Raw genomic sequence first — 27,848 nt, 5'->3', positions numbered from 1 at the left:
AGATTGCCTTGCATGGAGGAGCTCAGATAAAAGATATAATACATATAATAGATATAAAAGATATAATAATACTTCCCAATATAATTAAAATATTGTATAAACACAAGAGGGAACTTCTTGTTCCCCATCCAAAGCCTGATGGGCTTGGCATTCAGCCTCTCCATGGAGGTTGGGGAGAGGGAAGGAATCCTTCCCCTTAATCACAGAGCTACTGTGTCTTCAGTATTGCAGTATCCCCTCTATGCGCGATACTTCCAAAGTATATGAGAGAAGTCGCACAAACCCTGATCCACCCAGTGAGCCCGAAAACCTCCATCTGTGGCAGGGTAGGAGATGATACCACAGAGCACAGCTCCATATTATCCATGAGTTGTGGGCGCTTCAAACAGGTTCTCCCAATTCTACTCTTCACCTGTGCAGCAGTATCCTATCAGGATTCCTACCTCCAAATCCTAGTCCTCCCTGCACAACCCAGAGTATGGGGAAGAGAAGGCGGCAGGATTTCCCCCAGTAAAGAAAGATGGCAGAGGGCACCACATGGGTACACAGCTTTAGCACTGCACATACAATGCTCAGTTTAATGGCATGCTGTAGATATAGGGTTATTTAGCTGTATCCCTTTGAAAAAATATAAAGGAAAGCATACTGTGAAACATAACAAAAAAGATCATCCCGATATGTCTATCTTAGGTATTCATATGGCACCACTCACTGTAGCATACAGACAATGTCCATAAACACTGTGATAATGAAATGCAACCTGCATAACCAAACATTGGCAAGGGGAGAAGAAGACGAAGTCAGAAGTACAGGAAACAGAGAAGTCAGACCAAGTACATGAGTCAGAACACAGGAGCAGGAAATACAGCAGTGGACTGTAAAACTTGAAAGGAGCAGATTGTGAGTGCAGCTGACAAAGAGATTTGCTAAATAAAATGAGCTCTGAATTTAAAACAAAACACAACATAAAGCCTTAAACTGCTTCTTTAACAAACCCTTTGTAGTGCTATTAACTTAGTAAAACTAAACTGAACAGAACTATGCCCTAGCAATGTGCTTTTCTCCCTTACTATTGCACAGAATCATAGAAGATAGGACTTCCTGGGTCATCCAAGTCATTCATCTCACTAGTGCAGGACTGTCCTCTACACTAGTAATCTAAATGTTTGGTCTCCTGTGCAGTAAACATTCAAGGGTGCTGATGTGCACCAATTCATTAAAGACAATTCTTGAAAGTGCCTGATTCCAGATTCTAAAATTGTGCCTGCAATGTTGAACATGCACATTTTTGTATGTTCATTTTTCATGTCCATGTTTTGCTCACCCAAATATTTCGATGGGTGTGCCCTGAAATGACACTTGCAGGTGCAAAGCAGGTAGTTAGAAACAACTTTAAATTATGTTTTTCAAAAATGGGGCCTTTATCATTTGGCTCCAAATACTATACTAATTACACTCAAAGGTCTCAGCTTTGCAGGTGGAGTTGTTACAGTGTTGATGCTAGACTGGTGTGTTTCTTTAACAAGGTCAGTTTCACTCTACATATATGCTCCTCCCTTCTATAATTATGCAAGCTGATCCATGATAGCATGATCCACGTGAAATAAATCTGCAAGTAACAACATAAGACAGACTTTACCAGGGAAGCTTAAATCTAGCCTTCTTCTGTAAAAGAAAGGTAATCAGCAATTATCACTAATTACTTAGTCAAAGGTAAGGCATTAGGACAACTACTTTAAGAGGACCAGACATTTTAACCAATCATATTATTTCTGTTACCAAGCATTTTATCAGGGGAGGAGCATTTTGGGCCAGACTGAATCTGGCCACTGCTTGGGCTTGCAATGTGGCAACAAATAGCCCTCCGTTTTTGCAGATGCTATACTTCTTTAAGAAGTATATTTCCACTGTTAGAAGAATGTAATTCCAAACTACTACTCTATATTATATAAACATGAAGCCCATAGAATGTGAAAACACACCTACCAAACCCCAGCTTTAGTCAGGAAATTATGTCTAAACATACATTTATCCATTTCTGAACTCAGATTTAAACAAGCAAAATTCTCCAAATGGCCCCAGTCATATTAAACAACGACATAGAACTAGATTTTCAAAGAGCTCAGAGTCAAATATTCAAGTGCTCAGCAACCACATTTGGGGTCAAATTTAGGCAAAGAGCTCAGCTCCTGTTTAGGCACCTAAATTAAGAGCCAGACTTTCAGACATGCTCAGCCCCCAGCAGTTTCATTGTAACACTTTAGGACCACATTTTCAAAGTATTTCAGGAGTCAATGTGCTGAATTCTTTTGCAGTTGGCCTCTTTATTGCTTAAATAGGAGCCAAGTTGTTCCAGAAATTCTGGCCATGAATTTTCACAATTTCAACTGGTCACCATTCTCTGTGTTTAATCAACTGACAATAGTCTGAGACACACCAATACCAAAATTGCCATAAATAAGGGTCTTCACCTGTGAGAAGCATTAGTTTGTTATTATTTCTATCAAATTGTTGCCTCACAGTTAATCTGTTTACTGTATTTTGTTGTATGCATTTAAAATATCAAATAAAGATAAAGAGGAAACAGAAAGCTTCTAGTTTCTCGGGGAAAGGATACATAAAGGAATCTTCCATGAAAGGTTGATTTTCACACACTTAAGAATATTAGAAACAAAAATTTGACAATGGACACCAACCAAATAAGACCCATAAAAATGCAAAGTTAAGGTTGACCTTCTGCTCACACTTCTCTGACCCCTTAAGGTAGGCAGTTTCCTTAACTTTTAATGCCACATCTTCTGTCTATTGGTGTCATAATTAACATTATTTTAATGTATTTTCCATAGATTTGTAAAAAAGTGAAAATGTTATTAGTTATAGTTTCTTATATTTGATGCCAAGTAACTAACTTAACAGATTCCCATCTATACATTTGTGTAAAAATTAAGGTTATTCATTCTAGAGCCTGAAGAGGGCAGCTTTGAATGAGGAAAAGATGACGACATGTGCTAGGTGCGAGGATTGTTAGTCTTCTCATTTAACTTTAATAGAGGTGGTTGTGAGACATTTAGCAAGAAGAGGATTTCAAAAGACTTGAAGGGTCTTCAAAAGGTTTTCAACCCAACCTCTGATTTTGTACCAGCTTTCTAGACAATTATTTGCAGGAGCAAAGAAAAAAAATATAGCGGTCTCAAGTATGCCTGATACTTACAAACTTACATTGGAGATGGTGCAGGACTGGATAATCTCTCTCAATGTTCCAAGGTCCACAGAGGGTGTTTCAGAACATTCCCTTTTCTCTGTGCCCAACTGGGTCTGCTAGCCATGGCCTCACCTCCTCCCTGCCCCCTTTGGGTGGCAGGCACCTCTCTAGGATAATAGGGGAGAGTAGTCCCCCTATATACCATGTAACTACTAGCCAGATCGCCAAACCAGTCAACATTTCAGAATGAAAATGAGAGTGGTAGATCACTTCAAAGGTTCAGGTCTGAACAGTCAAATCCTTCTAGTGCATAACCCAAAGTTATATTTCAACAAGGGTCGTCGGTTCTGTTATCCCCTTTGACCCAAGTTACTAGATAAAAATTTGGGGTTTGTGGGTTGTTCCACTTAGGAGGAGAAATTGATGAGAGTCAGTTATTTAGACAAACTAGTGTAAATGCCAGATTCTTTGTAACTTGAAGTCTTTAAATAATGATTTGAGGACTTCAGTAACTCAGCTAGAGGTTGGGGATCTATTACAGGAGTGGGTGGGCGAGGTTCTGTGGCCAGCAATGTGTAGGATGTCAGACTAGATGATCACGATAGTCTCTTCTGACGTTCATCTATGATTCTATTTCTTTTATGCAGTCTTGTTTCTTTAACAAAGACATGTGACATCCTGTTTCCTGAACACAATAGGAATCAAACAGCAGAAGACAATTCCTTTGCTCACTGTTCCCAGCTGCCTTTCCAGCCAGCACTCTGTGCCCAAAAAACTCTCTCTTAGCTTTCTCTCAGGGTCACATTACCATCATTTTTATTACTGTCTGCTTGGCTTTCTGGCTGCTTCTGTCTCTTTCTCCTTGTGCTGTATTCCTCAGACACAAAAACAGTTCCACCAGTCCAAACTGAAGGAAATACAGCTTCCCTGTATTTGAAACCCCTTAGGTCACATGGTTTAGCTTCTACTCAAAGATTTATATGATCTGAAGAGAAACCAAGACTTTTCATGTCTGTGTTTTGGGTGCTACTGCTATTTCAGCCACTTGTTTCAATGAATTCTTTATATTTATCCTGAATGCAAGTCAGCAGTTATGCTTGACCAGTAACAATAAGGTTTACCCAGCCCATAACAGTTTTACTCTAAACAATGTAAGACATTAAATCCTAGAGAATGAAGCAGACCCTACAGAAAGTAAACAATATTTTATCAACTTTCTGTGCTGTTTTCTTTCCTAACCCTAACCCTTTCCTCCTCCCATCCTTCATTTTTTCTTCCAAGGTTTGGTGTGTCCGTTCTTCAGCCTTTTTATTGTCCATGTTTTCCCTCACATTAAATTCTCTATACATTTCAAATTGTTGCAAACTTTTCCATTACTTTTCCCTCTAAAACCTCTCTCTCTCTCTCTCTCCACATTTTTTCACAACTCACATTGACTGGTTCCACCACTTTACTCGTTCCCTTGCTCCTTGTCTCACACTCATTGGCTATTAGATGTAAAAGTAATATTGCCATAGTGCCAGGCACCATACAAACATATAAGAGAGAGACAATACCTGTCCTAGAGTTTACAATCTAAGTAATTTAGATCCACCCCGAGCCCCAACTTCCCTCACACTCACTGTATTTTCCTGGCCCCACCTTCCTTCACACTAAGTATGGCGCATTTCCCCAGACCCACTTTCCTTCACAGTCACTGTTTCCCCTGCCCCTCCCCCCAGCCCTGCCTTCGTTCACACTTGTTGCGTTTTCCCCCTTTCCACTCACTGGCTTTCACCTTCACTCAATAACTCTGTCCCTCATTCCTCTTTTCACTCACACTCTCTTTCTCCTGCTCCCAGCATGGCTGCAATGTGGCAGAGATGAGGGAACCCTGCCAAAAGCAAGACTTTTGGCCCGTCTTCATAGCTCCCCCTGCAAATGAGAGCTTCTTCCTCCCTTACTGCCTGTGCTGGCAGCAGTATGCTGCATGACTGTCCCATAGCTAGACTAGGGCAGAGAATAGGAGAGGTGGAGGCACTGGGGCCAGGAAGAGAAGCTGGGAAGAGGAATGTAATTTTTGCAGACTCATCCAGGTTTTCAGCTGGTTAGAGTAGAAGGGAGACAGCACAGAGGGAAGGGAAGTGGTGGGTGAGGAGGTTGTGGGTGTGGAGAGAGGAGAGCAGCAGTATCTGGTGTTTATTTTTAGGACTGAAGTGAAGGCAGACATAATTTGGCTGGTACACAAGGTTTGTATTAAATTGTTTTATATTTAACACCCACCAATCTTATTTTATCACCTTTCAATTGTTATAGGTCAAAAATAATCTCATTCCACCCTCCCAAATTTTAAGATACTTTCAAAAGGAAAGGACTTGGGCTTGGATGGCATTTTCCTGTTTCTGAAATTTATTATTTTCTAAATTAACATGTACATGTTTCAGAGGAAATAGTCTTCGGGCGTGACCTACCAGTATGTTAGAAAGAATAATGGACATTGTTGAAGGAAATGGGCAGTGTCTTGTATCCTCCACACTGAGGTCAATGGGAGTTTTGCCATTAATTTCAATGACAGCAGCATCGCATCAGCTATTTTAAATTTGTGTAACTTTGAACCTAAGCATATCTTCTTGCTGAAAAACTCTCAAACAGGATTTGTCTTTAACTTTGATCATTTTAACTTTGTGCTATTAGTTATTTTGACATTTTCAAAAAGTTCTTTTTACTAAGCAAAATTATTTACCAGGAAAACTGAGGCTTAATTTATATTCTTTTAAAAATAATCTGTTTGTTGCATTGACAAAGTGATAAATACTGTACTATAAATCCTGAGCTTCTTCAAAGGTCCGCAATTATGAAAGATTTCTAAAAACTAAAATTAAATACTTGGCATAAACCAGGTAATAATCTGATTAAAATATCTAAACAAGTAATTTAAAATTGTCTTGTATTGTTGCATCATGCAATATTATTATCTGCTTTTCCAAACTTTTAATTATTTATTTTGATCATCATCCACCATTAGCAAAAAATCAGGTTTCTGAACTCCTTTATTTTTGTGCTCAAAAGGCAAATATATCTTCTTCATAAACCTGTAACGCATTAAAGAATGAACATGTCATTATTTCAAGTAGCCTAATTTTAAAAATCTTTAAAGTTGGGCATAGCCTAATCAGATTATAAATGCTTAACCTAGTAAAATCCAGTTGGAATGCTGGAATTACAATTCATAATGACTGGTCATGTTGTTACTTGCTAAGAATTTTAACATAAATATTTGAACTGAAGTCAGATTCTAAGATCATTTCATTCTTTAAATGCCAATCTCCAGTGGACATTAAAGTATGATTCTATTACTTTTAAATCATTTTGTATCATAATTGTTTTATAATCTCATTAATAAGAGAGCCATACTTCATTTTCCACCCATGCAATACTTATACTTTTGAGTCATATGAAAATAGTTGGTTGATTATTTATTTATTTTTTCTACCTTTATTTTGTATAGATTTATTTCTGTCAGTCAATTCTTCATGCTCTGTTTTAGGTACCCTATTTGAAGGCAAAGGAACTTAAATTTGAAGGTTTCAGAGTAGCAGCCGTGTTAGTCGGTATCCGCAAAGTGTCTCTCCTGCTGGTAATAGCTCACCTTACCTGATCACTCTCATTACAGTGTGTATGGTAACAACCATTGTTTCATGTTCTCTGTGTATATAAAATCCCCCTACTGTATTTTCCACTGCATGCATCCAATGAAGTGAGCTGTAGCTCACAAAAGCTTATGCTCAAATAAATGTGTTAGTCTCTAAGGTGCCAAAGGAGTCCTTTTCTTAAATTTGAAGGAAATTCTAAACCAGTGATACTCAGACCTCAGTGGTTCCGGAGAAAAATTAGCAATTAACATTACCAAAAAGAGCCACAGCACTGTGATTCATTGTTTCATTTACTATTTATATATATATTATCAAGCATCCTGATTGGTTATTAACTTAGACGGGTTAATAATTAAATCACATAGTGTTTTAATACTATGTGCTGCAAAGAGCAGCAGGAGACACATTAAAGAGCCACTTGCGGCTCACGAGTCTCAGTCTGAATATCTCTGTTCTAAACTATTACATGAGATATCTAAGATAGTTCAATGTGGCCCCCACTCAACAAAGCACTCAAGCTCATCCTTATCTTTAAATGTTTGTTAAGGCTATCCTTATTCGCGAAGAATTTAAATCCTGTAATTAGGTTTTTTTGCTAAATCATGGCCTTTTAGCTTTGCTGTTCACAGTTAAAGAAGAAACCAATCTATGTTCTTGAAGTACTGAGTCCAGGACATGACCCATACATGAACCAGCCAGTAAAGCCCCTGACCTGAAGTATTCATGTTTATGAGCACCCTCAATTCCCAGTGAACTCTGTGAGAAATGCAGGATCAGATCTTAAATGAACACAGCTCAGTACTCACTCTGAGTCAAGTACATATATATTTGTAAGTATACATTCTGATGCTGCATCTGTGTGTTCTCCTCAAAAAGAAGGCATGGAGACAATCTTAGTACATTTAAAACTTAACACCGATAAATCACATTAAAGTTTAAACAAGACAACAGGTTTTGGTGCTACCAACATATTCAGCTGTCCTATCCTAGGATGAAATTGTGAATAGAACCAACATTATAAGCTAGGCTTGGTTGCTTCTTGGCTGGTTTTGTGGGGGCATCATGTCTTGGATTCACTAACAGATGATGGCAATGTGGTCACAAATTTTCCCACTTTTGAGCTCTTGGCTCCCAAAGACCAATAAGCAATTGACATAATTAACCAAACTGGGGGATGCTGAGAATGGCAGACCTTTTCTTTTATACATCTGTGCTGAGTTGTGTCAATAATGCCATTGACCCAGTCTATTTCATCCTAGGCATTTTTTATTTTATTTTTATAGAAATCCAAACAATATGTCTATAAACAGTTTAATTGGGCTGAAACTTCTCAGCTCAGCAACTGACTTAAAATAATATGTATTTTACATAATTTGAAATATAAAGTAGACAGCAGATGCAAAATGGTTTTGATCAGCTGCTTGAGATTATTCCCTATTTTGTTCTGTAGTAACAGAACTCCGGTTAAAGAAGAGAATTTTCCTTCTACTAATAAAATCTAAGATCATACTAGAGAGGCAGGGTAGTCCAGTGGATTGGGCACTTCACCGGGATTCAGGAGATCTGCATTCTATTTCTGGCTGCCACCAACTTGCTGTATGCTTTTGGGCAAGTCAGTCCACCTCTCTTTTCCTGTTTCCCCTCCCACATTACATTCTCAATAGAAAAGGTAGGCAAACTCTTCAGGGGAAGACCTACGTGTGTGCTAGGGCTTCACGTGTGTGCCTAGCATGTTGGGGCCCTGATCTTGGTTGGGGTCTCTATATGCTACTGTAATACAAATAAATAATAATAAAAATAAGGTTTCACAGTCCACAAATGAACTAGTCAGTAACAAATGTGTAAATTAACAAATTCCACCTATTTAGACAAATACTGCATAACTTACAGTAGAACATTCAAAATGTGAACACCAATTTATCCTTAGTTTCGGGGCATTCCCTACTTGGTCCATCAATGATATCCATCAAGCAAGAATATATTTGATCTTTTGTAAGGAACAGGTAATTGTCCCGTTTCAATTAGTCCCTCGAGCACTGAACTGTGGAACACATAGTTAACTGCCTATTGCAAGGCAGATCCGCAGTGTATGTAATAGTTGCTTTGTTTTCATCAGCCCACTCAGACTTCTGTGTCATCAGCAAATTTAAGTGGTTTACAGTTGGTCTGTCCATTTAAAGTTATTTATATGGTTTACTAATGACAGGTCTGAACTCAGATCTCTATAGAAAACTCTCTGACCATTGATTACAGCTCCTCTTACCTGTACTGTCCATTTTCTATCATAGAACCTATTCTTAGTCCAGTATTATGTCTCCCTACATATCTGTATATATATTTTGCAGTTTAAGGGAAAATCAGCCATAGATTATTTCTTTGAGAGTAAGGAAAGATTGCTGTATGCACTACCTTTCAGGATGTTCGTCCAATTCAGCGTTGCTGTGAGGAAGCACAGCTCCATTGACTTCAACCTGGCCTCCAGGAAAAACAGCAGGCAAAAAGCAAACTAACTTTTGTCCTATATTCTGTACCAACTGATTTCAATTTTGTGTTCTATTTGTGGCAGGACCAGTGCTGATCCCAATCCTAAAGGCTTCTGCAACATAAATAGCAGCATACATGCTGTCCTCCTGTGTTTTCTTTCCAGAACACTTCTGTAGATTCTCCCTATTCTGAGCAACAAGTTCTTAAATGGTTTTCTTAATGTATTTGAAGTGTCTATATTCATAACAAAAGTATTCCAAAGTACTACCCGTTCCAAAAGTGTTGTGTTCCTCTCAATGCTTCCTGTCCATTCTCTCTCTCTACTTTCATAATGACTGTTTTAAATAATAACAGCCCTAGTGTCATCTCACTTAGGCTCCACCATTTACTCCAGGTCTGTATTTGTTAAAGCATTTGTTAAAAAAATTAATAAAATCTGACACAATTTCCTGCATTCTGGGCTATTTTCTTGTTCTCATATCATTTGATGCTCATCTCAGTCAATCACTGGCAACAGTATCAATGCCACCAACTCTCATAATTTTATCTTGAGTCTTGCAATATGATATTTTTTGATAAGTCTCTGTTCCTGGAGTCAATATTATAGATAAGAATCTCAGCTTTTATTTTAAAAAATAAAGTATGTTTCATGGTTTCAGAGAAAATCTTGAAAATATGAACCCTAAAGGCTCAAAAACCAAAAGACAAGGAAAAAAAACCTGAAATGTATTATTTTAAAAATTTCATGGGGGGGGGGGAGGAGTAGGGCTGACTCATGATTTTTGAGTGATTGAACTTAGCAGTAATGAATCTGAAAGGGAGTGGTTCCCATATCCAGGAACAGTGAAAAAAGGAGGAAATAGCTAAAAAAAAAAAAACAGTTACATGATTTCTCCTTTCCAGTAAAGTTACACATCTTGGAATCATTGTGTGCAGGAGCTTGAAGACACCAGAGGTTTAATTAATTTGGGTGACTAGAAATTCTGAGTAGATCACCCAAGGTCTCATGGACTTTGGCAGTGCTACAGGGGTCATATTTTCACACGACTGAACGGCTCTTGAACAATTTATGGGTCAATTTCTCTAAGTTACTCGGAACAACAAGCCTTTTTGTTAACATCAAGCACGTATGGCTACTAGGTTTCTTTATTCCACCCCTTTTCAAATAATATAGTTATTGTAGATAAGGCAAGAAAAGTATAGACTTTGTAAAAGAGACATTGAACAGCTCTGAACTTAATTTCCCAAATGAGTAGACCAGAAACAGATCTGTACTGTTACAGGATCCCTTTTCAAGTTTCATGTGTGCCACATAAGTGGTTTTTCAAGAGATGCTTTTGTCTTGTAGAAAACTTCAAAAAACATTTAACTTGCAGAATTGCTACATTTTACTTTGTGTTCCTCTTCCATAATATTTTTACTAGTTGCAAAAAAAAAGACCATCATTCTTTCTTAAAAAGTTCATCTGCTCCTGTTGCTTATTTCCCATTTGAAGTTATAATCCTGTTTTTGACCTCATCATTGATTGCAGCTGAAATGCTGATTATGTCACAAAGAGATGATTATGATTTCAGTGGGGAGCCAAACTGCAGGATCTGAAGCCTCTAGAAACAAATACCTATATTTCCCTCTCTTTACATAATGCAGAAGGGCTTTAATCATTTGGAGGAGGTTCAGAAGGACTTCTTACTGAAGCTAATGAAAGTATAAGGAATGCAGAATTGGGTCCTAAATATTTTGTCTAAGATAAAAGGAATCTAGTGATTAGGGTACTAGGGACTCAGGAAACCTGGGTTCAATTCAGTCTTCCATCACAGACATTGTGTGTGACTTGGTGCAAGTCAGTCATCACTACAAAAAAGGTATATTCTTAACTCAAGTTAGGTAACTCAAGAGTACACTTTTTTATGTTAGTGAAGACAAGGCACTAACATGTGCAAGATGGGAATAATAGCACTTCCTTACTTCACAAGGGGTATTGTGAGGATAAATGCATGAGATGCTTAGATTCTGCTATAATTGGGGCCAAGACAGATATATGTCAGATACTTCTAAGTTAATTAGGAGAACATCTTGTTTTTATACATTTATTAAAGAGCATATAAATCTTCACGCAAACTATAAAAGCAATATTAATTTTAGAAAAACTAAATTAAAAGCACAGGACCTAATCCTGCTTCCACTGCAGTCTCTGGCAAATGTCATGGTAGCAGGATCAGACTCCCACATGGCACACATTGAAATTGTCATTTGTGCTCTCACATTATGCATAATACTAAATATTAGAAGTGGTTAGACATACTTTCTTTGCTGTGGATGCTACAGTACTAGAGTGTGTGTATTAGGCTACACAGAATAATTATACAAAAATAATGTATTGTAGTTGTACTATCATAATTTTTTCTTTGGGATGCTAGTCTATTCCTTACAGAGTGTACATATGTCTTCCCATAATATAAATCAGATAACACAAAAAGTCCCCTTGCCATTGCATGCTTCACTTACAAATTTCACTTCTTTGAATGTACACATTTTCATTCATGTATTTCACATATGCAAACAAAACAATGGGTAACATTTTGCTCTCAGGAACACTGTTGTATATCCAAGGTCATTCCAATATCTTACATATGTTGCTCCAGATTTGCTGCAATGTAACAGCAGAATTTGGCCTAAGGCCTGATAAAAATTATTATAAAAATAATTTATTTTACTTTGCTGTACAGTAGAAACTCAGAGTTACAAACATCTCTGGAATGGAAGTTGTTCATAACTCTGAAATGTTCATAACTCTGAACAAGACATTATGCTTGTTTACAACTAAACATTAACTTAATACAGCTTTGAAACTTTACTGTGCAGAAGAAAAATGCTGCTTTTAAACACCTTTCTTTAAATGAAATAAGCTCAGAAACAGTTTCATATCTTGTCAAATCTTTTTTTTAAACTTTCCCTTTACTTTTTAGTAGTTTGCATTTAACACAGTACTGTACTGTATTTACTTTTTTTTGTCTCTGCTACTGCCTGACTGCATACTTATGGTTCCAAAAGAGATGAGTGGTTGACCTAGGATGACCAGGCAGCAAGTGTGAAAAATCAGGACATGGGGCGGGGGGTAATAGGCACCTATTCTCTTTGAAAACTTGTGGCGATTAGGGGAAGTCCCGGATGATTGGAAAAAGACAAATATAGTACCCATCTTTAAAAAAGGGAAGAAGGAGAATCCAGGGAACTACAGGCTGATGGGCCTCACCTCAGTCCCTGGAAAAATCATGGAGCAGGTCCTCAAGGAATCCATTTTGAAGCACTTGGAGGAGAGGAAAGTGATCAGGAACAGTCAACATGGATACCCCAAGGGCAAGTCATGCCTGACCAACCTGATTGCCTTCTATGATGAGATAATTAGCTCTGTGGATATGGGGAAAGCACTGGACGTGATATACCTTGACTTTAGCAAGCCTTTTGATATGGTTTCCCACAGTATTCTTGCCAGCAAGTTAAAAAAGTATGGATTGGATGAATGGACTATAAGATGGATAGAAAGCTGGCTAGATCATTGGGCTCAACAGGTAGTGATCAATGGCTTGATGTCTAGTTGGCAGCCGGTATCAAGCGGAGTGCCCCAGGGGTAGGTCCTGGGGCTGGTTTTGTTCAATATCTTCATTAATGATCTGGATGATGGGATGGATTGCACCCTCAGAAAGTTTGCGGATGACGCTAAGCTGGGTGGAGACGTATATACACTGGAGGGTGGGGATAGGGTCCAGAGTGACCTAGACAAATTGGAGGATTGGGCCAAAAGAAATCTGATGAGGTTCAACAAGGACAAGTACAGAGTCCTGCACTTAGGATGGAAGTATCCCATGCACTACTACAGGCTGGGGACCAACTAGCTAAACAGCAGTTCTGCAGAAAAGGACCTGGGGATTACAGTAGAAGAGAAGCTGGGTATGAGTCAACAGTGTGCCCTTGTTGCCAAGAATGCTAATAGCATATCGGGCTGCATTAGTAGGAACATTGCCAGCAGATTGAGGGAAGTCATTATTCCTCTCTGTTCGGCACTGGTGAGGCCATATCTGGAGTATTGTGTACAGTTTTGGGCCTCCCACTACTAAAAGGATGTGGACAAATTGGAGACAGTCCAGTGGAGGGCAACAAAAATGATTAAGGGGCTGGGACACATGACTTACGAGGAGAGGCTGAGGAAACTGGGTTTATTTAGTCTGCAGAAGAGAAGAATGAGGGGGGATGTGATAGCGGCCTTTAACTACCTGAAGGGGGGTTCCAAAGAGGATGGAGCTAGGCTGTTCTCAGTGGTGGCAGATGACACAATGAAGTGAGCTGTAGCTCACGAAAGCTTATGGTCAAATAAATTTGTTAGTCTCTAAGGTGCCACAAGTACTCCTTTTCTTTTTGCGGATACAGACTAACACAGCTGCTACTCTGAAACAAAACAAAAAGCAGTGGGTCTTAAGTTACAGTGGGGGAGGTCTAGGTTGGATATTAGGAAAGACTATTTCACTGGGAGGGTGATGAAGCATTCAAATGGGTTACCTAAGGAGGTGGTGGAATCTCCATCCTTAGAGGTTTTTAAGGCCCGGCTTGACAAGGCCCTGGTTGGGATGATTTAGTTGGGGTTGGTCCTGCTTTAAGCAGGCAGTTGGACTAGATGACCTCCTGAGGTCTCTTCCAACCCCAATCTTCTATGATTCTATATAAGACAAAGCCCCAGATATCGGTACTGTCCCTATAAAATCGGGGTATCTGGTCATGCTAGGTTAATCGATCAGCTCATGACTCTGAGATTCTACTGTACTAAATCTGGACTGTTGGGTTACACTTGTGCCAGTAGGTGGAGACTAAATCTAATTTATTTGACTGGCTCACACTCTTTTCTTGACACACTTCACCTGCCCGGTTTTTTCCATTGCTGCTACTGGAACAATTTAGATTGGCCTTTATCTGTCCTCAGCTCTTTGTAAATGGATGATTGTGTTCACAGAGTATCTGAAATCACAAGTTTATGTAGGATATACAGTATTACAATGAAAATGTGTAACACCAATCCTGCCCAAATACCCATCTTGAGGAAATACATCACTATGTACTGGGCTCTATTCAGGCTTTTGGCTGCACAGGAAGTGTAAGATTGGATCCTTTTACTTCAGGTCCAGTTTTCTGTGGCCACCAATCACTGATTTGTTGGAATTGATCATACAGCCTCCTTTACTAGCCTACTCAGAAACCATTCTCACCATCTTTCCCAGCAAATTGAGCCTGGATAGTCATGAAAAGTTTTTCAAGCAAATGTGTATGTACCTGTAATGCGGTTAGCCGGGGCTTGACCCTCTCTGGGGCGGCAGAGAACCATACCGGCTCACTACACACATATAATGTTTGGGGAAATTAGTCCGGCCGTGGGAGTCTCGCTCAGCAGCCCTTGCGGCAACTGAAACAAGCACCGTAAGCCCGGGCCCTAGGTCAGGGCGGGGCAACAATAAATCAGGTGCTCAGGCCCTCCGGCAAGGGCTCAGCAGGAGCAAACAGTATATAGAAATAGGCCCAGGCCCTGGATCAGGGCGGGGCAACCAAGTCAGTAGCTCAGGCCCTCAGGCAGGGGCTGAGCAAATAGTTCTATGTTAGCAGGTCCAGACCTCTGAAGGACCTGGAAAAGGGGGAGACTGCCACCCACGAGTTGGGTGGCAGGGGGGACGCAGGCCTTCCCACTCCACTGCATCCCAGCCCAGGGCCCTACCAGCGGCAGAAGACCCGCTGCTGTGTCAGTGGGGATCCTGGGGGCAACACACTGACATGGGCTCTGGCAGTGTTACAGCCAGACTAGGGTCGGCTGTCCCCGGGCTACTTCCTAATCCCCCCTCTGGGGGTACCTGGGTCCAGGCAATCTCCTCCGGGGCATCCAGCACCATGGGTTCCTCCAGGTAGCAGGCACAGGGCAGGTCCGGCAACTCCTCTGGGTAGCGGCTGCAGGGCAGGTCCAGCAACTCCTGGCATGCACCGTGGGCTGCGGGGGTTTCCCAGTCGCGAGCCAGGCTGTAGGCATCTGGCCTCCCTTGCAGCTGGGCCCTCAGTGAGCTCTGAGGGCGAGCTTTTATACTTCCAGTTCTCTGCCTGACCTGCTGAGGAACGGGCTCAGAGCTCCCTGTCTCCGCCCATTCCAGCACCCAGATAGGCTCGTCCCTCTCTGGGGTGGCAGGGAGCCACACCGCCTCACTACACACACACACACACACACACATACACACACACCCAAGTCTGACTCCCGCTCGTTGGGGCCAGGCACTTCCATCCCTCCTAGGCGGGACAGGAAGTCTGCGTTCGCATGGTCTTTGCCAGCTCGATGCTGGATGGTGAAAGTGTAGGGCTGTAAAGCCAGATACCACCGCAGTAATCTATCGTTGTTATTTTTCATCCTCGTTAACCATTGGAGGGGAGCATGGTCCGTGACTAGTGTACACGGCGCCCCGAGGAGGTAGTACCGTAAGGCATCACAGGCCCACTTCACTGTGAGTGCTTCCTTCTCAAGTATGGTGTAGTTCTCGCAGGGGAATAATTTTTGGCTAAGGTAAAGGACTGGGTCATCGTTTCCATCAACGTCCTGGGACAGGATGGCCCCGAGCCCCACCTCCGTGGCATCCGTGTGGAGGATGAACCCACGGTCAAAGTCCGGACTGTATAGGACTGGCTCCTGGCAGAGACACATCTGGAGTGTCCGGAAGGCGTTTTCAGTCTTGGGACCATTGCACCCACTGGGGACTGTCCTTCGTCAAAAGTCCTGTTAAGAGGGCTGCGATGGAAGCAAACCATGGAATGAATCACTGATAGTAGCCGGCGAGCCCCAGGAACTGTTGTACTTGGCATTTTGTAGTGGGTGGTGGGCAAGCTGCCAGCCACGGCAATGAAAGAACAGAAAGCTCTCTCAGCAGGCCTCCGATCTGCAGCAAGACATTGCAAGAAGAAAGATGGAACTCATATGTTCACAGGAGAGAATACCATAGAGAAAAATGAAAGCAAAAAATGAATTTAGTGCACACGAGCTAGTAGAACGGAAGCAAATTATCCATAATATAGGTACATTAATGAGAAGGGCAATACAGATCTTCCCATACTGCACTGCCAATGTACCTCTTGCTATGGAAGGGTCACATCTGCAGAGGAGTTCACAGAACAGGCAGATTTTTAGCTATTTACATTCCCTGCTGACTTAGGCTGGTTTTGAACTAGTGATGTGTAGGTAAAGGCTCTGCTCAATTACCAAATCTCAGTATTGTCAGCTCTCATGACTGTATCATGACTTTAGCAATTGTGTGGTTTTTTAACCTGTCTTATTAAAACATGATGAAAGGCACCAACTCACGAATTCTCCTTTATTCAGAATGGCCACCATCTGCTATTACTGTCTCTGGGGCTAAAGTCAGCAAGATGGCTGCCATTAGTCTATCTGAATGTGGAAGTGAGGCTGCTTTTAATAAAGTCAGCAGCTGTCTCCCACTGTTTTCAATTAGATTGTTGCCAAGCACCCAGGCAAAATGGCTGCTGTCCTAGTTCAGTGAGGTAGACCAGACACAGGGACTGTGCGGAGACTCTGTGAAAGGTGAAGGGGAAGAGTGAGGGGGAGCAGGAGGCAGATTTAGGGTTGCAGGGAATATCAGGGCAGGAAGGAGGCTGAGGGGGGTACACAAGATAGTGATTGAATGGGACATGGAGGAGATTGGATGGCAGCACCATGGCCTGCGGGTAGTGGTGGGTAGGGGTAGTCCCCTCCAGGCAATCTGGGGAAGACAGCATTGCCAAACTCGCACAAATTAATTGCAAGTCATGTGATTTTAGAGCCTGCGGGAGGAGCTGTCATGATGAGAGAAGTGCTACCGATCCCACAGTTTTCATGGCTGAGTATGTGAGTGAAGCTTCATGGAAGAGCCTCGGGGCTAAGAACATAGACCTGCCCTGCTTTCATGTATGGCCCTATATCAGGGAGACCGTCCTGGGGCAGCAGGAGGTAGGAGAGGGGGAAACCAGAGAAGTGGTGCTGCTGGGACCCAGTCAGAGGAGAAGCATCAGGGCAGTGAGAGGTAGAGAAGTCTGCTGCTGGGTCAAGACAGAAATAGGAAATGGAGGGAATTCCCCTATCTAGGAATGAGGAGGGGGTAAAGTGACATCTTCATCTGAACAGCCAGGGAGAGGCATGCATTTTTGTTGACTTTTCAAAGACTGAAATTCTCATCCACATTGGCAGAGGAATAGAGGGAATCATAAAGTCGAAAAAGACTAAAAAACACAATTTGATTTTTTTTTATCTCATTATTTTTGAGGGTCTGTCTCAGGATTTTTGATCTCTTGAAGTTGGCAATACTGAAAACTCCTTAGCCAAGGAGGCATTTTGTTTCTTGTTTAAGCTCTAAAGATTCCACTGCCTCTCACCAGAAGATTTACAAGATCTAATGTTTCTTTGGCTAAATTTAATGTATCCAGCATATCTGGATCTAAATATCTTTCATGTGCAGCAAGGCAAAATTATCTTCTCAGGTCTTCATAACAGATCTCTACGATATGCACTGAACTCATATTGGAGCCTCAGATGTAGCAAGAACAGAACATAGAGAGGTCCACCATGAGACTCCAAGGAGAATTTTGCCTCAAGACATTTCCATACGTGAAGGACACCAAGGATTCTACTAGATGTAAATCTGATAATTTAACTGAGAAAGTTTACAAATTATAGTATTTAAAGAACCTTCTGAACACTGCTCATTCATTCACTTGTCCTGCTTTCTCAGTTATTTAGACCCAGAGAGCATTACTTTTTCATAAAGACATGAAAACTATACTATTTCCATGGAAATGGATAAAACACAATTCACTGACTTGGTCCATAGTATCTCTGACTAATATAACAGCAGCCTGATTATGAAAGAAAGCTTTTTTTTGGCAATCAGGACACTACTAGGTAAAAAAGAAGGACTCATCAGTATAGAAAGGATCAGGCAAATACTGTTATATACTACTCTTGCCCACCACCTTTCAAATTTGGAAGGAGAATAATAATATTGATGCTTTGTACTTATTTAATATCCTTTACCAGATGACCTCAAGCACTTTGGAAAGGTTAGTACTGTCCCTGGTTTAGAGATGGAAAACTGAGGTACACAGAGGTTTAGTATCTTGTCCAAGGTCAGATGGCAGAGTCTAGAATAGAAACCAGGTCTCCTGTCTAGCTGGATTTCAGGCATTTATACTGTGCCCATTGCCATAGTACCAAGGAGCCAGCTCCTTGGCCCTATCCTTACACCACACTGCCATCTGTCTCTCTTTCCTTTTCTTCAGTGTGCTACGTCATAGTTTGACCATGCTGTTTCTCAATTGTTGATAGTAGTGCTCACCTCTTCTTTATCTCCCATTTCTTCCAACTGCACAGCCGGGCTGCCTGTTATGCTGGATTAGTGAGTAAGGAAAGCTGGGTGGTAAATTAACTGTCACTTAATTTCCCCGAGTCAACATGAAAGCTACAATTATAAAACGAACTCAAGCCTTTCATCAGAAGGATTTGAATTCAGAACAAAAACAATGAATTAATTCACAATTCCAAAAGAAGTGTCCCTAACTTTCACACCTTCCTTTGCACAAATCTTTAAGATTTTACAATTTCTCTCCTCTCATTTTTCTCTTTTTAATTTTGTGGCACTAAACAGGGTTTGCATTTTATCCTCTCCAACTTAACTAGTGCAATAAAAAGATGACAATTAGCTAGGGACTGGAAGCTCATACAATCAGTTTGCTGAGTAGCATGAATATAAGCACAAGTCAACTGATGGATGTTAGCCCATCCCTTCTGCTTCTGAAAATAGCAGAAACCTTGAGCTATGAGAGGAGTGCTGACCAGAAAGGGGAGGCTACTGCTGGAGTCAGGGGACATATTCTTTTGTGTTTGGATGATTCATACATTTTTTAACACAAGGGTATCAAACAAGAATATCATCCTAATCTGAATAGGCAAAATTAAACCAAAACATCTTAATATTTGAGTAAAAGATGTTATAAACTAGAATCAAAATGATCCTGAAAAGAAAGAAAGAAAGAAAGAAAGAAAGAAAGAAAGAAAGAAAGAAAGAAAGAAAGAAAGAAAGAAAGAAAGAAAGAAAGAAAGAAAGAAAGAAAGAAAGAAAGAAAGACTAAATGTTGACTTGTATGTACAAAATATAACAATACATCATGATCTGTGTACATCTTTTATACAGATTTTTCTCCCTGTTCCAACTGTGTAGCTTCACAGTAAGGGAGACCCAGAACAAATTCATTAACGCTATAAATGATGTTTTGTATGACTCACTTACATCAAGACCTATTAATCCAGTACAAATTGTAGCCAGTTAATTCTGAATCAAAGATTAAAATGTCCTGTGCTATTTCAGTTAAAGAAGGGCCATATATAATATTTAATTTTGCCATTATTTTAATGTAATCTAGTTTTGATATTAACTGCACTCCTCAGTCATTTTTCTGAAGTTGTTCTTAAAATAAAGTTATGGTCAGAAAAAGGACTAAAAATCACAGTTACTCAACAAATCTGCTCCTTGTGCGACTTTCAGCCACATATACTAATTTTATTGACAAAAACAAGTGTTTTATCCTGTTAGCCATGCAGAGACAATGCATCTCTATGAGAGTAAACTGGATTCTAATCAGTCTCATAGATCAGCAACATTGTCAACTAAGATTTAATGGTAGGGTCATTATTACTAGTGATGATGCAAAAGCCAGAAGAAAGATTGATTTTCAGATCTCAGCTGAAATTTGTAGGGCTGTCAATTAGAAAAAACAACAACAACAACTTTGATTTGAGATATATCCTTTAGTTTTTAAGTGGAAACTTCCAACCCTTGCAAATGTAGTGAGAAACACATCAGTTCTAATGCTGCACTTGCAGTATAATGTGCATCTATATTTGGGCTGTTAATAACCTAGGGGGCAAAAAACCCAGGACCTTTTCTAGAACTACATTGTGCTGCTGGTCGCAGAAAGGGACTATGACTACATTTGAAGTCCTGATTCTGCAGTCAGCCCATCTGAATAAAGAAAAGCACTTAAGCATAAGCTTAAATGCTTTCATGAATTGGTTCTCATTATGTCCCACAGCTATCTGTCCTCCAAGAAATCGTCATTCCCCACCGATTCGGTTTTTCTTATGCCACTGCAAATACTGGAGGATCATGCATTTTGTGCATGCAAAGCTTATGGCAATAGTGCAGATCTGTGCAGGCTACATGCTTCTATCAGAAATGGCAGACAGCAAGGAGGGTTGCCCAGGTTCATGGGATTTTGAAAAAAGGTACAAAAATTATGGGATATAGATGACATTATGGAATGGAGAGAGTTGCACACTTGGAAGTTGACCCCTTGTTCCCAGTCACCCCTGCACAACACATTTCTGCCCAGTGATACATTGCCAAGACTTCCCAAAAGACAGTGCACTGAACAGTGCAAGTTGTACTCTGGGATACCTACCCATGGTGCACCGCACCATACATTAACACAAGCACTCCCAGTAAGCATACACAGTGCTGACACAAGGAGCCAGATATGCACATGCACAAGCAATACACTAACTGTGACAGCTTTATGCCAACATAACTTGTGTTGACCAAAGTTTGTAGTGTAAACCTGGCCTCAGTTACCTACCCCTGTGTCAGTGAAGCTTCCCCTCTTGTCTTTGGGTGTCTGTTATATTCTCAGGTTACTTTGATACATAAGTGTGAATAGCCTGCCTTGCTATACCAGCCACACCATTTTTTCCCTGTCAAAACAGGCGATAACGGAGTTTACTCAATTTCTGCATCTGGTCATACACTTCTCTCTGGCACAATACCCATTGTATTTTTGGCTTTTTCCTGAAATTACCCATATCTATGCATTCAGTCTTATTGTCCCAATTTTTTCTTATGTAATCTGCAGCACTCAAAAGGAATGCACTGGACCTGTCAGCACATCACTTTTTTAGAAGGCAGTTTATTTGCATAGCTGTTCTTGTTCTAGTTTGACTCATCAGGTTCCCTCAGACTAATTTAGCATTCAACCCAGGGTGACTGTCTTCCCTTGAGAAGGTTATTTTGAATGTTAATTAGATTTTCACTGTCCTGATCTCAAGTGTCAGCCAGAAGGCTGCTCTGCCACAAACTTAATATTAACCAGATTTCTACCATATTTTTCAATCATTCTAGCCTATGTCCACTAGGAATTCCTTTTGTGTGTGATTCTATCCAGCACTCAGTCATTTCAAAATGGTGATGAAAATTCTATTTTGAATATTTCTATATTTTTGTGTGATCAATATTTATTTAACTCTATAAACAGTTTAAATTAATCATTTTAAGATATAGCATCACTTAGTTTGCTTTTTGGGGGTGGGGGAGGGATCATTTGATTTTAAAAAGATGTAATTCAGTTTTATAATCCATTGAAATTTGTACTAGGCTGTAAATCTAAAGGGAAATCTTAAACAGCACTCTGTAATCAATCTTTAATCTGTTTCTTTGCACACATGCACATGCACATACACCCAGAGTTCCTTCCTGAATACAAATAGGATCAAATTGAGTCTGCTCCTGTCTTGGATGTTGCCACTTTTTAATGAGATACCATGAGATTACCTCATCCTGATATTGTAGCATTCTAATGCATCCTCAGGGGATAGTGTCACTTATGTGTAGGTGCAATTAAACACCAATGTAAAGCAACCTAGTAGTTTTTACTACCAAAAATGGTGTCATCCAGGGGAAAATATTTAAGAAGAGATTCAATGTTGTTACAACATAGAAGTCAGCCAACTGCAGAAGTTACTCACTGAGTTCCTATACCAATACACTAGCAAAATCTGCTTTTTTATGTGAGATTCTGGTTCCACAGCAGATTTAACCCTACTTTAACTGGGTTGCCAACTCCCTTGATTTTATCAAAAATCTCTTGATATTTAGTGTTTTTCTAAAAGCCATGGTTCCTGGAGACAAAGTTATTACTCAGGAATCTCAGCTTTCTTTTAAAGAAAAAAGTAAGTTTCTGAACTGCCAGTTGGCCCATTTTTTATTTTACTTGTGTGTGGATGTGTGTGAGAGAGAGAGAGAGAGAGAGAGACCGTTCCCCATCCAGTATCACACAGCTAATAATAAAGTCCATATCACATTAACCCACATTTTACACACCAGTGTGAATTGCACGGATATATAAAATGCCATCTCAGCTGAACCCACATGACACCAAAATGAAGGTTTTGAGCATTAGCCTTTTCACTTGGTTGAGCTGCAGGCTTGGAAATGCTTTACTTCTTTAAACAAAGTAACAATACAGAAGCTCTGTCCTATGTGAGTGAACACATTAGCAGGGCTGGTGTAAAATACTCCCACTTTCTAAATTCATTGTTACGATGCCCAAACCACCCAGCTCCAAACAATAATAAAAACCACCTTCATTCCATTGTCCTTATGTAAAGTATGTTGTTCTGAGGATGCATCTTGATGAGTTGTCTGTTATGTTGATGTGGAACTGTTTTTGTTTTGTTTCATGGATTTACCATGACAACGCACTATAGCAACTCTGTGTGCTAGCAGCTCTATCTGTGGCCTGACATCTGGGGGGGGGAGTAGGTTGTTTGATGTATGAGGAGCTAGGAACCTTCTAGACTCTGCAGCAGAAAGCCCTACTTCAACACAACTGTGGGACACTCCTCCAGCAACAAATACCAGCAGAGATGACCTGTACCTGCAGATAGTGGGGAGGGGAGGGCGCAGAGTGAGGGCAGTGGCTTCAGCAGATGTTACTGAACGTGCTCAATACAAGCCAAGCAGCACCTCTGGAGGAGGCATGTGACCCCGAGCACTGCCCCCACGCATCGCCTCTGAACACCAGGGCCATCCACTTTAGAAATAGTGACTCTCTGTCTTCCTGTGAAATACCAAGCTAGTCATCAGTCCCCCCCACTCCCCACCAAGTGGACCATTCTGTACCTTGCAACCTTCTCATACCTCCTATTAGAGAGCTGCTTCCTTCCATGCACAAGAACTGCTATACTGGGTGAAACCAGTATCCTGTTTCTAACAGTTGCCAGTACCAGAGTTTCAGGGGGAATGTTCAGAACAGGGCAGTTGGAATGATCCACCCATGGTTTCTGGCAGTCAGAGGTCTAGGGTCACCCTTATCATGGGGTTGCATCCCTGACATCTTGGCTAATAGCCATTGGTGGACCTAACCTCCATGAACTTGTACAATTCTTTTTTGGATCCAGTTATACTTTTGGTTATCACAACATCCCATGGCAATGAGTTCCACAGGTTAATTGTGCATTGTGTGAAAAAGTATTTCCTCTTGTTTGTATTAAGCCTGCTGTGTATTAATTTCATTGGGTGACCTCTGGTTTTTGTATTGTGGGAAAGAGCAAATAACACTTTTCTCTTCACTTTTTCCTTACCATTTATGATTTTGTAGACCTCTATTATATCCCTGTTTAGTCATTTTTTTTCTAAACTGAACAGTTTTATAGTCTCTCCTCATGTGGACATCTTTCCATACCCTTAATCTTCTTTGTTGCACTTCTCTGAACCATGTCCAATTTTATCTTTTTGAAACGGGGTGCTGAGAACTAGACACAGTATTCAAGGCATGGGCATACCAGGGATTAATATAGCGGTGTTACGATATTTTCTCTTTTACTTTCTATCCTATTCCTAATAGTTGCTAACATTCTGTTAGCCTTTTTTACTGCTGATGCGCATTGACCTGAAGTTTTCAGAGAACTATCCACAGTGACACACTGAAAGAATTTTATAGATTGATAAGGCATGACTTCCCTTTACGAAAGTCATGTTGACTCTTACCCAACAGAGCATATGTATCTATGTGTCTGATCATTCTGTTCCTTATTACAGTTTCTACCAATTTGCCCAGTACTGAAGTTCGACTCACCGTCCTGTAATTGCCAGTATCAACTCTGGAACCCTTTTTCAAAATCAGCATTGCATTAGCTACTCTTCAGTCATCTGGTACAGAGGCTTGTTTCAGCGATTGGGGAAAAAATACTACAGTTAGTAGTTCTGCAATTTCATATTTGAGTTCCTTCAGAACTCTTGGCTGAATACGCTTTGGTCCTGGTGATTTATTACTGTTTAATGTAAGCAGTTTGTTCTAAAACCCTTTTTATTGACACATCAATGTAGGATAATACTTCAAATTTGGTCATCCAAAAAGAATAGCTCTGATGTGTATATCTCCCCCACATCCTCTGCAGTAAAGATCGATGCAAAGAAAGTCTTTGTTAACTCTACCTAAAGAAAATTGAGATAAAAGAGTTAAGGCAGTGCATGCTAGCATGCTTTGAAGAATGGGAAGTGTGCATTGGGTGTGGTTATATGTTAGAAGTGAAAGGATGTTTGTTGTGCAGAAGGTGAGAAAGAGTGAATCTGGTGCGATGACATGTGGGTGGACAGGCATATGAAGTGTGGTTGGTCTAGATGTCAATGTTGATTAACTGCTGATATCCAGGATTTTTAGTGATTGCATTGATAGGAAATGCACTTCAACAACTGTAGCTCACAGTTAGCCAACTTTGTGTGTGTATGCACGCATACAGAGGAGAAAAGTCTCTTTATAGAATATTATTGCAGGAGTTTCCCTATTCTCTTCATAGAAGTTTTGATATTGGAAAAAAATATGTACTTGAGCCTACCAGGATAAGGATATTGCACTGAAAACCCTAAGTCTAACAGGGGTGTCTCTCCTGTTAGGGCTCACCCCGAGACTAATCTCTGTGGGCTTGCTCCTGCACCTGAGGAAGACAATGGCAGAATTTCCATTGAGTTCAGTGAGAGTAGACAGGCTCCATGTGAAAGAAAAATGCTGCAACAATTGCGTGTTCACTTTGTAATTTTAGCAAAAAAGAAAAGGCGTACTTGTGGCATCTTAGAGACTAACAAAATTATTTGAGCATAAGCTTTCGTGAACTACAGCTCACTTCATCGGATGATTCGATGAAGTGAGCTGTAGCTCACAAAAGCTTATGCTCAAATAAATATGTTAGTCTCTAAGGTGCCACAAGTACGCCTTTTCTTTTTTGCAAATACAGACTAACATGGCTGCTACTCTGAAACCTATAATTTTAGCGTTACTTCAGCTCATGTATCAATCATTAGTACTACAAAGTTCACGTTGTCCTATATATTGTTCACACAATATTATTTATCCCTTAAGAATCCATGGAGACTGAGCACATGTTAGAAATATCAAGACTTTAATGGACTTCAAGAACTTCAGCCTTTTTAAGGATTTTGTTCAAGTACAAGCTATAACATGGGTTTAACTTCATTTGTTCCTTTGGCCAGAGCCCCAAATGACAGCCTCTGATTGGTCACCACATTGTAGCTAAACCTTGTATTATTTAGACCAGGGTTAGGCAAACTTGCCACATCAGGGAATAGAAACTGTATGGCGGGCCATGAATGCTCACAAAATTGGGGTTGGGGTGCGGGCTCTAGGGATGAAGAGTTTTGGGTATAGGAGGGTGCTCTGGGCTGGGATCAAGCCCAGAGGGCTTGGGAGGGCAGGAGGGGGATTAGGGCTGGGGCAGAGGCTCAGGGTGCGGGCTCTGAGTGGCGCTTATCTCAAGCAGCTCCCGGAAGCAGTGGCAAGTCCCTTCTCCAGCTCCTAAGCAGAGGCGCAGCCAGGCAGCTCTGCACACTACCCCGTCCTCAGGCACCATCCCTGCAGCTCCCATTGGAGCACATAGGAGCCAAAGCAGGGCCATGCCCAGCTTCTGGGAGCCGTGTTGTGCGGCCCGACTCAACGCCCCAACCGGAACACTGGTGTGGGGCCAAGCCGCGTGCTGCTGTCCTCGACCCAGTGCCCCAGCCAGAGCAGGGCCAAGCCAGGTGGTGCGCCCCCCGACCCAATGCCCCAGCCGCTGTGGGGCTGAGCTGGGTGGAGCTCGAGGGCCGATTTAAAACGGCTCACAGATAGGATCCTGCCCGCAGACTGTAGTTTGCCCACCCCTGATTTAGACTCTGATCCATATTGTAGATGGACCTTATATTACTTAGATTCCTCTTAGAAGGAGACAAAATACTCTTCTTTGTGAATAAAATCCTGAACCCTTTAATTATAATAGTTGGGGACAGTGCAGGTGAGGGGGAACAATTTTATAAACTGTTTAAATGTGTATAATTGTAGTGCTTTTAGTAAAAACGTTCACCAGCTTCCCACAAACTACTTCAGCAGACCTAATGTGCTCCATTTTACTTGATTTTTGCTAAGTTGCAACATTTTCCTTAAGGTTTATGCAAACATAAATGCAATCTAACCTTGGAAGAGCAATGAGAGAACTTGCATCTATCTCCTTCCTCTAACACCCCACCGATCTTTTGTTTATTCCAGGTAACATTATTGGTTCTGGAATCTTTATTTCGCCCAAAGGAGTTCTGGAACACTCTGGGTCAGTGGGACTAGCTCTTGTTGTTTGGGTGATTGGAGGAGGGATTGCTGTCCTTGGATCTCTATGTTATGCTGAGCTAGGAGTTGCTATCCCGAAATCAGGAGGGGATTATTCCTATGTCACCGAGATTTTTGGTGGGTTAGCTGGGTAAGTATTGCATCCATTTAATCCTTCATCTTTTATGATGTTTATGAGGTGCTTTGAAAACATTTATATTAAATATTTAGTGGAAAAAGTCAATTTTCCCTTGTGCTGAAGTTGCAATTAAAGTGTCTATTTGTCTATAAGAAACTTTATTAAGTGATTCTGACCATTTTCAAAGTATACTATTCTGTACCTATGTCTACCTTTTGGTTATTTTAGTTCAGCTTGGTGAAAGAAACTCTCTGGCTAACCTCAGCCAACTGAATAAAACTGATGTTGTGAAAGTACAGTGTTGCAAACTATACCATCTGGTATTTACACTCTCTCTCTCTCTCTCTCTCATAGATATACATATAGATATAACCACTGAAGATAAGTCTGAATGAATACCCTGAATCTGAGCAGCCTCAGACATGGGGAAATTTGAACTGGAGCTAGACTTCATAGTCCAAGCCCATCCCTAATTAGCAGAGTAAGAGACAACATATCCTACTTCTGTGATGTGATTTCACCTTCCCACAATAGGATATGGTAAATCACTTACAGGCCAAATTAAAATTTTTCTAGAGAAGCACTTCAGGATTTTGGTCCTTAGCTTGCACCACTGTGGTTCATATTATAGAAGTGTACAGATCACTTCACCATGATATTGTGAAAAATTTGTAGAAGGGAAGATACACGAATTCACACCACGTGTGTCCCTAAACAACTGCGAGAGGAATATAGTGATAAAGGGAGGGAGGAGGAGTAAGAAACAGTAAGTTTATACTGCATATTAAATGTAAGTTTAAAAAAAGCTGTTCTTGGTCTGTATTCATATCTCTATTTTAGATGCTTCTACATCTTCTGGATTCCTTGGCGATTTTATAATCAAAATGGGTGTTTTATGTGTTACTGTTTT

General features: G+C 40.7%; 1 protein-coding gene across 1 annotated transcript in view; it reads left to right on the top strand.

The window, feature by feature from the left end:
* The window catches only part of SLC7A10 (solute carrier family 7 member 10), an 80,105-nt gene that overhangs the window by 27,619 nt on the left and 24,638 nt on the right, over positions 1-27,848 (top strand). Inside the window, exon 2 of the mRNA XM_038368840.2 lies at positions 26,746-26,950. Coding sequence (XP_038224768.2) covers positions 26,746-26,950 — 205 coding nt within the window. The remainder of the gene's footprint in view (positions 1-26,745; positions 26,951-27,848) is intronic.

Source organism: Dermochelys coriacea, chromosome 12 (genome assembly GCF_009764565.3).
Source record: "Dermochelys coriacea isolate rDerCor1 chromosome 12, rDerCor1.pri.v4, whole genome shotgun sequence".
Taxonomy (NCBI): Eukaryota; Metazoa; Chordata; order Testudines; family Dermochelyidae; genus Dermochelys; species Dermochelys coriacea.
The sequence above is the reverse complement of the archived record's forward strand: the minus strand, read 5'-3'. Positions and strand labels throughout refer to the sequence as shown.